We start from the raw sequence: 13,166 nt of genomic DNA, 5'->3' as shown, positions 1-13,166 counted from the left end.
AGTAAGATAGACAACTCAGAAATAAACCCACACATATGTGCTCAATCTTTGACAAGGGAGCCAAGAATTCACAATGGAAAAAAGGACATCTCTTTAATAAATGGTGCTGGGGAAATTGGACGTCCACATGCTAAAGAATGAGAATGGACCCTGATCTTACACCACACACAAAAATTCACTCAAACTGGATTAAAGACTTAAATATAGGATCAGAAGGCATAAAACCCCTAGGAGAAAATATAGGAAAAAAACTCCTTGACATTAGTCTTGGCAGGGACTTTTTGGATATGACACCAAAAGCAAAGGCAACAAAAGTAAAAATAAACAAGTGGAACTACATCAAACTAAAAAGCTTCTGTACAGCAAATGAAAACACAATCTACTGAATGGGAGAAAAGCAATATGACCATAATGAGAAACAGTATAGAAGTTCCTAAAAAAAATAAACAATTGGGGCGCCTGGGTGGCTCAGTCGGTTGGGCGGCCGACTTCGGCTCAGGTCATGATCTCGCGGTCCGTGAGTTCGAGCCCCACGTCGGGCTCTGTGCTGACAGTTCAGAGCCTGGAGCCTGTTTCAGATTCTGTGTCTCCCTCTCTCTGACCCTCCCCCGTTCATGCTCTATCTCTCCCTGTCTCAAAAATAAATAAAACGTTAAAAAAAAAATTAAAAAAAAAATAAACAATTACCGTATGATCCAGCAGTCCCATTTCTGGGTATATATTCACAGGACATGAAATCCCTGTCTCAAGTATCATCTGCACTCTCATGTTCACTGAAGCACTATCCCCAACAGACAAGATATGAAAACAACAGAACTGCTCTTTGATGGGTGAATAAAAAAAAGTGTGTATATATTCAGTCTTAAATAGGAAAGAAATCTTGCTATTTGTGATAATGAGGATGGACCTTGAGGGCATTATGCTAAATGAAAAAAGTCAGACAGAGAAAAACGAATACTGTATGATCTTACTTACATGCAGAATAAAAAAAAGAAAAGAAAAAACAAGCTTATAGATACAGAAAACAGATGGGTGCTTATCAGAGACAGAGGTGAGCAAAACAGGTGAAAAAAGTCAAAAGGTACAAACTTCCAGTTATGAAATAAATAAATGATGGGGATGTGATGTACAGGATGGTGACTATAGTTAATAAAACCACGCTGCATATTTGAAAGTTGCTAAGAGAACAAATCTTAAAAGTTCCCATCATACACAAAAAATTATAATGTATGTATGTATGGTAATGAATATTAACTAGACTTACTGGGGTGGTCATTTTGTAATATGTGTGATATGTATCAAATCCTTATATTGTATATCAGAAACTAATATAATGCTGTATGTCAATTATACCTTAACAAAAAAATTTCTTAAAAACGTAAGTCTAAAAATCTAAAGTTGAATGAAACCAATTATGTTTAACAAAATCAAATTTCTTGCTTCATTCTTGGAAAACACACTTTGAAATTACCTGGCCCAAACCCCTACTGTCAAAAGAGGAATCACTTTACAGCAATCTGTACCAATGCTCATTTCATGTCTACTTAATTGTTTTCAGTGACAGGACAGTCACATCTTAGTGAAAGAATCAAGCTTTTTGTTTGTGTGAAAGCTTCAACTGCTCTTTGTTGTATTAAGCCTAATATACTATTTTGTTGTATAAAGCCTAATGCTTTACTGTAGCTCATAGTTACTGGACTAGTTCTGCCTACTTGTGAAACACAAAATACCCTGTGACTAGTCTGAGAATATATTTTTTAAATAGATATCCAGCTTGTCTTCTCTTTCAGGGTTACATGTCTCCATTTCCCTCAATTTTTTTCACAGAACCTGTTTTCCTGGCCCTGCACCACTTTGGCTGTTTTCCTCCTGATAGACTCTGCCCATTATGTGAATCACCCCAGATCAAGCTTTTCTAAAGAGCTGTGCTTTCTGTGCAAAAAGATATAGCATATTCATATATGAGTTCCAATTGTTTAACTTCCCTCAAAAACCCCCAAAATTAATACTGCAGATAAATTTTTAAAACTCATTCTACAAGATCTGCCTTAGCTTTCTCAATGAACAATTGTAGGGCATCCCATCCATATCTGCTGCTATGACTAGTTGACAATAAAACCACCTCCAAATTAATCTAATTATTTTGACATTTCAATACAGCCAACTACATGATTTTTTTTTCCTCACATGCTGCTTATAACCTGAGTTTTATAATACTTACAAACCAAAGGGTACTTCAGGGTATGAATATAAATTAAATGTACTTTATTCTGCCTACCAAGTTTAACATTTACAAATGTCGCTGGTCTAAGAACAAATAAAATAATTGGGTAAAACTTCCAGAATTAAAACAGAGATTAGATTCTTTTGAGCAGACCAGAGTTTAATAACTGACTTCGACATTTTTCAGATAAAATTGGTTTTGCCTTTACATATTAAACTAATACCTAGTTACAGAGTATAAATTTAAAGTAGAAAAAATTAACATTTTGAAAAGCGTTATTATTTCATTAGAAAGCCTCATAAATAACATCATATCATTAGATAAGTATTAATGATACTCTTAAGCTTTTCCAAACTACAAATTTTGAACTTGGTTTATATTTCATTTCTAAAATATCAAGCATTTGTGAATATTAGAATTCTGAATTCTAATTGAAATACTGAATTTTAGAAAAGTATCTAGAAGATAAAGAATCCATATTTAAGTTATTTTACATACTTAAAAAACTCATTTTCTTCAAATTGAAATTATTTTATTTACAAACTGGTAAGTAATTAAGCATAGTCACAAACATCAGCTGGCATAACTTATCAAAAGATGGGTTGTTTGCTTATAATAACAGTTTTATGAGTGCAATATTTTCTTCTATTTTGAGAAGTAAATGCACACTATGAAAAAATCATGTCATTGATATATCAATCATCTAGTTTGTAATCCACATTTCTATACTTTAAGTATATTATTAACTTTCTTTGGAATTTAAAAATACTGAAGATACTTTATGATACTTCATAAATTACATTACCTGTAAAATAAGTCCCAAATTAGAATCCTCTAGAATTAGAATTTAAAAAATTTTAAAAGAATAGACATATATATTCCTGCGTATTATCTACATATATGTAGTATACACATGTATATGTGTGTACTTGTGTGTTTGTGTGTGTCTATATATGCATAAACACAATTTTCTTACCCCTGAACTTATCTCCGAGCCTCTTGGCTGACTCTGCTGTTGCTTATGGTGTCCTGTCAGCAAGCCTCCTGCAGTAAGGTTTGGAAAGCTCTGAAGATAAGCCTGTGACCCTGAGAAATTTCCTTCTGCCTTCCCCACCGAGGCTGGCTGTTTCTCCTGAGTATTCCCGTGCCCTGGCCCAGCTTGTCCAGCAATGTGCTGATTTGGAAAGAATGGTAACATGCCCATTCCAGCTGTTATAGTTGTTTGAGTTGGAATCAGATTAGATGCTGTAATAAACCACAAATGCAAAAAGGTTTGATTAGACAAGAGTTCTTCACAACAGTCCTTTGGATGTTTGTTAAGTTATGGGCAAAATGTGGAAAAAACTATTTTGTGCCCGTTAGAGAAGAGTTATATTTAAAACATGAAGTTAGTGGTTGTAAAGTAGCAGGTTTCCATATGGGGGTAATAAAAACAAACCCTATAACAGTAATCATGCTTTCCTTATTTTCAACAACTTCCAGGATAATCTCAAGGATATTTTTTAACTCCAAGTTTTAGCTGTATATTGTAAAATATGAGAGCAAAATGTGTATACTTTTTGGCACTTAAGTTACATCAGGTGCCTTTGTTTTAATGCCCAATCACTGTAATTTGCCTGCTTCCATAAATAATTAAGTCTTCAGCTGAAAAAATTCTCTGACACTTAAAAATAAAGTTAAATTAAATCCAACAATAGTTTTGGTCAGCCAACTTGTACCAGTTCATAACAGCTGACTATGGGTATCTTTTCCCAGCTCCTGAATTCAGTGTCTTCATGTGGGTAGTGTGCAATTGGCCATGACTTGTAGTGCTTACACATAGACCTCTACAAATGCTATGAAAATCAAGACTTTTTTTAGACCTAGAGAGCTGGTTTTTAAACATCAGCATAACCCTGGTTTAAAAAAACTGTAATATTTGTGAATAGATAGGCACCAATTTAACACATGAAAGCTTTACATTTTTATTTACAGGAAATACCAAGAAATTCTGGAAGAGATGAAAATTTTAATAGGAAAATTTTGAACCATTCCACTTTTTAAAAATCTATGGCTCACAATTAGAAGAAAAGAGCTAATTTTGATAAGTACGTTAAGTCAAATTTATATTTTACAAATTCACTGAACAAATTTCTTAAATTATTTCTAGTACTAAATAGAGGTGGATACTTCAGTTCTTCTAGCAATGTATTTATTTGGACATTTTGAATTTTAAATGTTCTTAAAGCAGTTTATGCAAAAGCAAATAGCTTATTATTTAACCCAACACAAATAATAAACATCTGCATGAAGGGTGGGTGGCTCTCGGTTAAGCATTCAACTTCGGCTCAGGTCGTGATCTCACGGATAGTGGGTTTGAGCCCCACATGGAGCTCTGTGCTGACAGGTCAGAGCCTAGAGCCTGCTTTGGATTCTGTGTCTCTCTCTCTCTCTGCCCCTCCCCTGTTCATTCTCTGTTGCTCTCTTTTAAAAATAAATAAACATTAAAAAATTTTTTTTAAACATCTGCATGAACTTTTAGTGATATAAAATTTAATTTTTGGAAAAGGCTCCATCATACCATAAAAATTTCTACACCTGTCTGTATACTAGTTTAACTTTCACCCAGTCAATTTAAACAATCAGAATTGGTGGATTTATTTGATCATTTGACTTGCTGGCTTCCTGCAAAGGCAAAATATACTACCCTATATTTAATTGACTTTTTTTTTAAATTACTTGTGGCCCTTCTCTTTTCCCAGCATAATCACTTAAGACAAATTTCAATTACACTTCAAACTGAAAGTTCCTTTCAAGTCGCATTCCAATAAGAAATCTTGGTATACCAGATGCTTTTGTTTTTCTAAAAAATAATTGTTTTGTTTAAATTTGTCATCTTTTCAGGGGCACCTGGGTGGCTCGGTTGGTTAAGCCTCAGACTTCGGCTCAGGTAATGATCTCACAATTGTGGATTCGAGCCCCTCATCCGGCTCTGTCCTAACAGCTCAGAGCCTGGAGCCTGTTTCAGATTCTATCTCCCCCCTCTTTCTGCCCCTCCCCCACTCGCACTGTCTCCCTCTGTCTCAAAAATAAATAAACATTTTAAAAAAATGTTTAAATTTGTCATCTTTTCAGAAACACAGAGTACACATGTTGTTATTTTTCTTCGACTACTAGTTTGGAGATCACATTTAAAAAATAATACAAATAAATCATCAAAGTTTACCAAAATACCACATATTTCTTTAAAAGCTAAGGGTTTCTTATTCAGGCAAAAATTAAATGGATATCTATGTAATATGTTGTCAGCCCAGTGGGCAGCACGTCACTCTCAAAGGGATCTATGTCTTTGCCTCATGCTGCTGTGAACAGTCATCAAATATTAAAGCATATCCAACAGGGAAAATGTGATCTTGGCATGGAAGCAAGTCCATCAATAACTTATCAATAGTTTTCTTATATGAAAAATAGAAAAGCCAAGAGGGCTCTTAAAATTTTAAATGACTGAATAAAACTCAAATTTAACCTTTCTGTAAATAAAAGCAGAATATAGGTAAACCATCTTTAAATCTCAAATCTGATTGTTTCCAGACTTCTCAGTAAATGCATGTCATTTACTTTTATGTGCTTCTCCATGATGACCCAACTCTGTTTTCAAAGGAAGCGCTGACCCCATCCCTACTGTGGTTTGAAGTATCATGGCTGGGGGATCTCCAAGTAAGCCCGGTTTCTGCAAAAGAAGAAAAGAAAATAAGACTTCTGCTCATGGCAGCAGGATATCACCAAATGAAAAGGCTACACATGTGAATGTTCATAAACAATCTGACAGCCTGAATACAGAAAAGGAATGAACTCAATTCCAAAGAAAAAAACAATGCCATACTTACATTATTAGGAATATTCTCAAACTTCATTAATTGTTGCTGTGCCAATGGTACATGAGAAAGATTCTGAAGGAATAAATTAGAAGTATTACCCATAACTGTGCTCTGTGAAAATGATAAAGCATCAAGTTAGTTTAATTTTGAAAAGCTACTTTTCACAGAACCCAATTCATTTTAAAGTTCAGTTCTCCAGTTGATCTGAGCAAAAGCCAATAGCTTCTTAATATCCTACTTTCCTACTTCAGGCAATGCTAATTAATTCTTTTAATAGTATACAAGATGTGATTATGTGGTCATAGAACTAACTCCAGATCTTTTTTTCTTTCATCCTTCTTCCTCCCCCCACCCCCTTTTGGCTTTATGTCAGTGTCATTCAATCATTTATTTATTCATTTAATCATCCAACACATATTTACTGAGCACTTACTGTGTGCCAGGTACAGTGCTACATAATGTGAAATACAAAATACGATCTGCCCTCACAGATCTTAGAGGTTCCTGAGGGAGGGAGACATTAACATTAAAAACATATAATTACGAATGGTGATGAGTATGTGAAAGAAAAATACAGGAGCTATGAGAATAGTTGGGGATTTGATTTAGGTTGGTGAATTCAAGGAAATTTTCCCTGAGGAACTAACTCTTGCACAGAGATCTGAAGGCTTTGGAGAAAGAACTAGGTGAAGTCTGGGGGACTTAGGTGGTATTGAGGTGGGGAGCATTCCAGGTAGAAGCAGCAGCAGGAGCAAAGAACAAGAAGAGAGCAAAGTCCTTCGAGGACCAAAAGCAGGCCATTATTGCTGGGATAGTGATACCCAATGAACAGGAGAGGCAGCAGAGGCCAGCTTGGATAGACCTTCTGGGCAAAATTAAGCATTCTTGTCTTAATTCTAAAATAAAGAGAATATCATCAGTACTCTGAACTCCCCTCTCATGTCACTCTTCACAACTTATTATAATTAACATTTGTTTTCTATATTTGTTGAAATTCTTCAAGAACAAAGGACCATGAATGTTTTTGTTCAACGCTGTAGCCTCAATGACCAGCACAGTGTCCAGTACATGTTAGATTCTCAATATGTTGACTAAATGAATGAATAAAGACCCTCTAATGTACAAGGTCCTACGTTAGATTCCAAAAATGAAAAATAAATAAAAGATAAACCTTCTCTTCCAAAGCTCAGTTTAGGACTACTCATTCATTAAGCTACATTAATCATCTATCATACATTAGGTTGGATTTGTAATTAGGCTTCTATATAGACACAGCCTTAAGCAGTCAGAAATTAATGAGTAGCATTTATCTCCAATATTATGTTTATATACAAATACGTTTTAAAATACTTATCTGAAGAAGGTAAGAAAAATATTTTTATTCTTGTATGAATTATTTTCATATAGGCTAAAATTTAAAAATTAAGAGTTCACATTCATTCATTTTTTTCTTTCTGTGAATACTTTGAGTTAAGACCACATAAGACTTGTTTTTACTACTTATTTCTAGAAAAATATGCCACAAAATACACCTCTCTTCCCTTAATGCCCTATAAACAGAACTATACTGCTTTGATCAGCTTAATTTGATCTGATGTCCTGTGTTTTCATGTAGCCATAGTTATTACTAAGAATTTTTTTTTAGAGATGAAATACTCATTTAACTTCTCAAGAATTTTAAATGTTAAGAGCAAACAAATGAGTCACTCCAAATGTTTGATACTTCAGTACTCAATGCCATTTATATACCTGATGTGCTTTATTCAGATGTAAAAATGCAGGGGAGATGGATGGATTCATCAGATGTGGCAAGCTGTGAGGTGTTCCAAGAACTGCTTTTAAGAAAATAAAATATTTAACTTCATGACATACATGGGATTCAAAAACAAATAAACTCCAAAAAGGGTAAATAAATATAGTTTTTAAAACTTTTAACAAGTTTATTGAAAGGTCAATTATAAACTGACCTTGTCACATAAGAAGTAACAAGCTCCCTTCCCCATGATTCAAAATCAGAATTTGATTTCAAATCCCAACACCTTCTTGTCAAGATAATAAAACACCAACCCTAGGCTTTCTCTTCTCTAGTTCTTCGAGCAACAAAACTAACTCCATGTATTAGAGTAAGTATAATACTAACTGAACCCCTGTCATTTGCTCCATATTTGTGTTAGATTTTTGGGGTATGTTGGCAGGGAGTAGGGTGGGTGGGAAAGCCAAGAACATACAGTCTTTTCCTTTGAAGAGCTTACAATCCATTTAAGAAGAGAATATATGTACATAAAAATATTTATATAATAAAAACAAAAGAAACAATACATAGTTGATAAAAGGAATAAATAGCCACACTTTTTACCAAGTTTGCCTGACGACAAACACCAGAGTATATATTAAAAGAGATGTTTTCAAAATAAATAATATATAGACAGAACCATGAGATAGAAAATATGTGAAGTAATTTCATCTAATTATTACAAAGCAACTAGGAATGGTCAGGCATAGAAAGTGCTTCAAAAAGCATTTCATCTTAGGGAGCCTGGCTGGCTCGGTTGCTAGAACTTGCGACTCATGTGGCTCTTGATCTGTGGGTCATGAGTTTAAGCCTGACATTGGATGGAGAGCTTACTTTAAAAAAATAAAGAATTGTGTTGTCTTATTTATAAAAAAAAAGAAAGGGAAAAAAATAAGTGCCTTAAAAAAAAAGCATTTAATCTAATGATCAAAAATATTTGAAATTCACATATAACATGTCTACAAGTTTATCCCATGTTTTAAAAAGCACAAGTTTTTATTACTTGCTAAACTAGTCCATCTTTGGAAAACTGTTCAAAAGTGTTTTCTTTGGTGGCAACTGGGTAGCTCAGGTGGTTGAGCTTCCAACTTCGGCTCAGGTCATGATCTCATCATCCATGAGTTCGAGCCCTGCTGACAGCTCAGAGCCTGGAGCCTGCTTCCAGATTCTGTGCCTTTTTCTGTCCCTCCCCAACTCATGCGCGCTCACACTTGCTCTCGCTCTCTCTCTCTCTCTCTCTTGCTCCCTCTCTCTCTCAAAAATAAAATTAGAGCAAATTGTTTTCTTTAGAAGGATCCTGTTTCACAACAGGTGGTAGGAAGATTAGGTCATTAGCGGAGTTGTTTATAAAGACAGATTGTTTATTAGGAAAGAGGGATAAAATGGTCATTTCATAACAATAAAGGGGTCATCAGGAGGATACAACAATCTTAAATGTGCCTCAAATAACAAAGCTTCAAAATACAGAAGGCAAAAATTTCTAGAACTAAAAAAGTAGACAAATCCACAATTATGGTTAGAGATTTCAACACCAACTCCTCTCTTTTTTTCAGTTAGTCACTGTATTTTGTTTTAAAACATTAAAAAATATTTTTTCACAGCTTTTAATGAAGACAGTATTTCCCAGTTTAAAACAACCACCACCAGAATCAAAACACTCTGGAAATGTCTACAGTCTCATATATAACTGCCTTTATCCTTAACTTCTTCCATTGTGCCCCATCCTCCCCTCAAGAAGTCCTGAACAACACTATCAATCAACACTATGTACAAAGGACTATAATACATCATGACCAAATGAGGTTTACCCTTGTAATAAAAGGTTGGTTTAACATTCAAAAATTAATGTAATTCATTATGCTAGCAGACCAAACAAAAACAAAAAACACATATGATGATCTCAATTAATGGATAAAAGCACTGGATAAATTCTAGCAATTATCACGACAAAATTTCTCTGCAATATAGAAATAGAAGGCAAATTTCTCAGCTTGAAAAAGCAAATCTGTGAAAAAGCTATAGCTAATATGACAGTAAAAGAATGAATGTTCTCTCCTCAAGATCAGAAACAAGGCAAAGATGTGCATTCTTACCAGTTCAATGCGCAAATTATGCTGAATTTCTGTATATTGCAATAAAGCAAGAAAAAGAAGTAAAAGTCACACATATTGGAAAGGAAGAAGTGAAAATGTGTTTATTAGTGGATTACATGATTGTGTATATAGAAAATCCTAAGAACAAAACCTACAAGAAATAATAAGCTAGGTTGCAAGATACAATATATACAAAATCAAGTGTACTTTCATATGCTAGAAATAAGAAATTCGAAATTTAAATTTAAAGGCAATACTATTTAAAATAGTATCAAGAAATGTAAAATACTATGAATAACTGACAAAATATGTGTAATATTTGTACCTTGAAATTTACAAATTATTTCTGAGAAAAATTAATAAGACCTTAATTGAGAAATATACCATATGTATGGCTCAACCTCAACACTGTTGTCAATTCTATCCAAATTAGTATAGATTTAACACAATCCCAATTAAATTACTGACATTTTTTCATGGAAATTGACAGTCTAGTTCCAAAATTTATATATTAATACAAAGGACAGAGAATAGGCAAAACAAAACGAAGGATTTACACTCACTGATTTCAGGGCTTGTTATAAAGCTACATTTATCAAGACAATGCAGTACTGGGATAAAGACAAATGTTTAGATCAATGGAATGGAATGGAGAATCCAGAGATAGAGCCATACACACATACAGAGTGAACTGATCTTTGAAAAAGGGCGTCAAGCAATTCAATGGAAAAGGATAATCTTTTTTAACAAACGATGGTGGAACAATGGTAAAAAATTAACCTGCACCTTTACTTAGCTTCACACCATAAACAAAAATTAACATAAGCCAGAAATCTAAATATAAAAGACAAAATTATAAAATTTCTCAAAGAAAATATATGAGAGCATCTTAACGACCTAAAATTTGGCAAAGATTTTTTTTAAGATTTCTTAAATATGACAAAAGATGTACAAATTTTAACGGAAAACAAATTGGACTTTGCCAAAATAATAAATTTTGCTCTTCAAAGGACACTGTTAAGAAAATAAAGGAAAACTTGCAGAGTGAAAGAAAATATGTGCAAACCCATACATACAACAGTGGACTTGTACCTCTAATAAAGAACACTTACTACTTAATAAGAAAAAGATAACTACTTAATAAGAAAAAGGCATAAAATATTTAAAATGATATAACAAAAAAGATATAAAGAGGACTAATTAGCATTTTAAAAGATGTTCAAAATCATTGAAAGGAATAGTCAAAATCACTGTGAGATACCCAATAGAAAGGCTAAAATTAAACGAGGAACATAACAAGTGTTGGTGAGAATATGAAGCAAACTGGAGCCCTAGATATTGATGAGTGAGAATGCAAAGTGGTTTAACCACAATGGAAAACAGATGGGAGAGTTTCTTATAACTCAAACCTACACCTACCACATGCCCTGGCCATTCCACAACTAGATATTTAGCAGGGAGAAATAAAAGCATAAGTCTGCAGAAAGACTAACACACAAATGTTCGCAGAAATTTTATTTGTAACGATCCCAAACTAGAGATAACCTAAATGTTCATCAACAATTCAATAGATATGCAAACCATGGAATGCAATATGGCTCCATTAAAAAAAAAAAAAAAAAAAAACTACTGATACATGAAACATGAATGAGTCTCAAAATAGTAATTTTATTTTATTCCATTTATATAAATTTCAGGGTGATTCCATTTATATAAATTTCTAGAGAAGACAAACTATAGTGACAGAAGTCAAATCAGTAGTTTCCTAGGGATGGAGGAGAGGGAGATTATAAGAAGACAAAATGAAACTTCTGAGAGTTATAAATATGTTCATTATTTTGATTATGGCAATATACATATGGGTGTATACTTATATATAAAAATTATGTACACAATGGTTTTATACATATGTCAACTTATAAATTTTTACAGTCTAAATATGTGTAGATTAATATGCAAATATAACTCAATAAAGCTGTTAAAAATACAATTTAGACTATAAGTAATTGCATACTAGTTAAAATTTAAAAGGGACACACACACATACTATAAAGAAAGAAGTCTAGAATATTTATATTGTATTTTGAAGTTGGTTAAAAGGTCTGGATTGAAGAGAAAAGATCAGTATGGTCAGAATAACATAATCAAACTGGGTCTGAGAGGAAAATCAAGCTGATGGAAGTGTACAGATTAGACAGAAAAGGCAGAGTAGTTGAGAATTTGTAGAACAGACCATATGTGAGTAACAAGGTATGTATAAGCTGTGGAACAGAGATACAGAGGAAGAAGATTGATCTGTAAATAACTATTTAAGTTCCTTTCATTATAATTAACAGTTGCTTTAGGTGCAGGAGATGAACAAGACATAAATCTTTGTAGTTATGGAACTTACATTCTAGTGGGAGAGGCAAACTAAAAACAGGTAAATAAGTGTGAGTTATTTGAGAAATGAAATGAGAAGGAAGAAGAGCGAGGGTATAAATATAAATATCTATACTACTTAATATAAACATAATTATAATGAATTATAATTCTTAGGTTGCTCAGAGCCCTCTGTGAGGAGCTCAAAATACAGTAAGGGATAGAGTTAGATACAGTAAAGGACAGGGGCGCCTGGTGGCTCAGTCGGTTGAGCGTCCGACTTTGGCTCAGGTCATGATCCTGCAGTCCGTGAGTTCGAGCTCCACGTCAGGCTCTGTGCTGACAGCTCAGAGCCTGGAGCCTGCCTCAGATTCTGTGTCTCCCTCACTCTCTGCCCCTCCCCGACTCATGCTCTGTCTCTCAAAAATGAATAAACATTAAAAATTTTTTTTAAAAAGATAAAGGAAATACAGGTGGCATTTACTGATTAACAAGACACTTAGTCTTTCCTAACCACCAAGAAACTGTCATTACATCCTCTAGAAGCTTTGCATGTGTTTACGTTAAGGAGATTTAATCTTCCTCCCTTGCCACTCCACACAAAGGAAGAAAGCAAGCTTGGTGAAATAATTTCTCCATCAGTGTAATATTGAAACATCCTATTTAAAATTGTGAAACTATCCCTAAAATAAGCATAACTTATTTCTTGGCCATACATCAATCTGAGTAGAAAAGCAGAGTAGAGAATATATATTCTCAGATGAAAAGACAAAAACTAATATTGGACAGGAGTTACTAAAGAGAGCCCAGAGTCCAAAGATGTGGACAATACTTTCTAA

General features: G+C 33.7%; 1 protein-coding gene across 2 annotated transcripts in view; it reads right to left on the bottom strand.

Moving 5' to 3' along the window:
• The window catches only part of RAVER2 (ribonucleoprotein, PTB binding 2), a 97,313-nt gene that overhangs the window by 35,170 nt on the left and 48,977 nt on the right, over positions 1–13,166 (bottom strand). For both annotated transcript variants that reach the window (XM_042952012.1, XM_042952013.1), the window contains exons 6-9: positions 7,831–7,916; positions 6,091–6,192; positions 5,822–5,933; positions 3,201–3,469 (exon numbers count right to left, since the gene is read on the bottom strand). In XM_042952012.1, the coding sequence (XP_042807946.1) occupies positions 3,201–3,469; positions 5,822–5,933; positions 6,091–6,192; positions 7,831–7,916 (569 nt within the window). The remainder of the gene's footprint in view (positions 1–3,200; positions 3,470–5,821; positions 5,934–6,090; positions 6,193–7,830; positions 7,917–13,166) is intronic.

Source organism: Panthera leo, chromosome C1 (assembly GCF_018350215.1).
Source record: "Panthera leo isolate Ple1 chromosome C1, P.leo_Ple1_pat1.1, whole genome shotgun sequence".
NCBI lineage: Eukaryota > Metazoa > Chordata > Mammalia > Carnivora > Felidae > Panthera > Panthera leo.
This window is presented reverse-complemented; position numbering and strand designations above follow the sequence as displayed.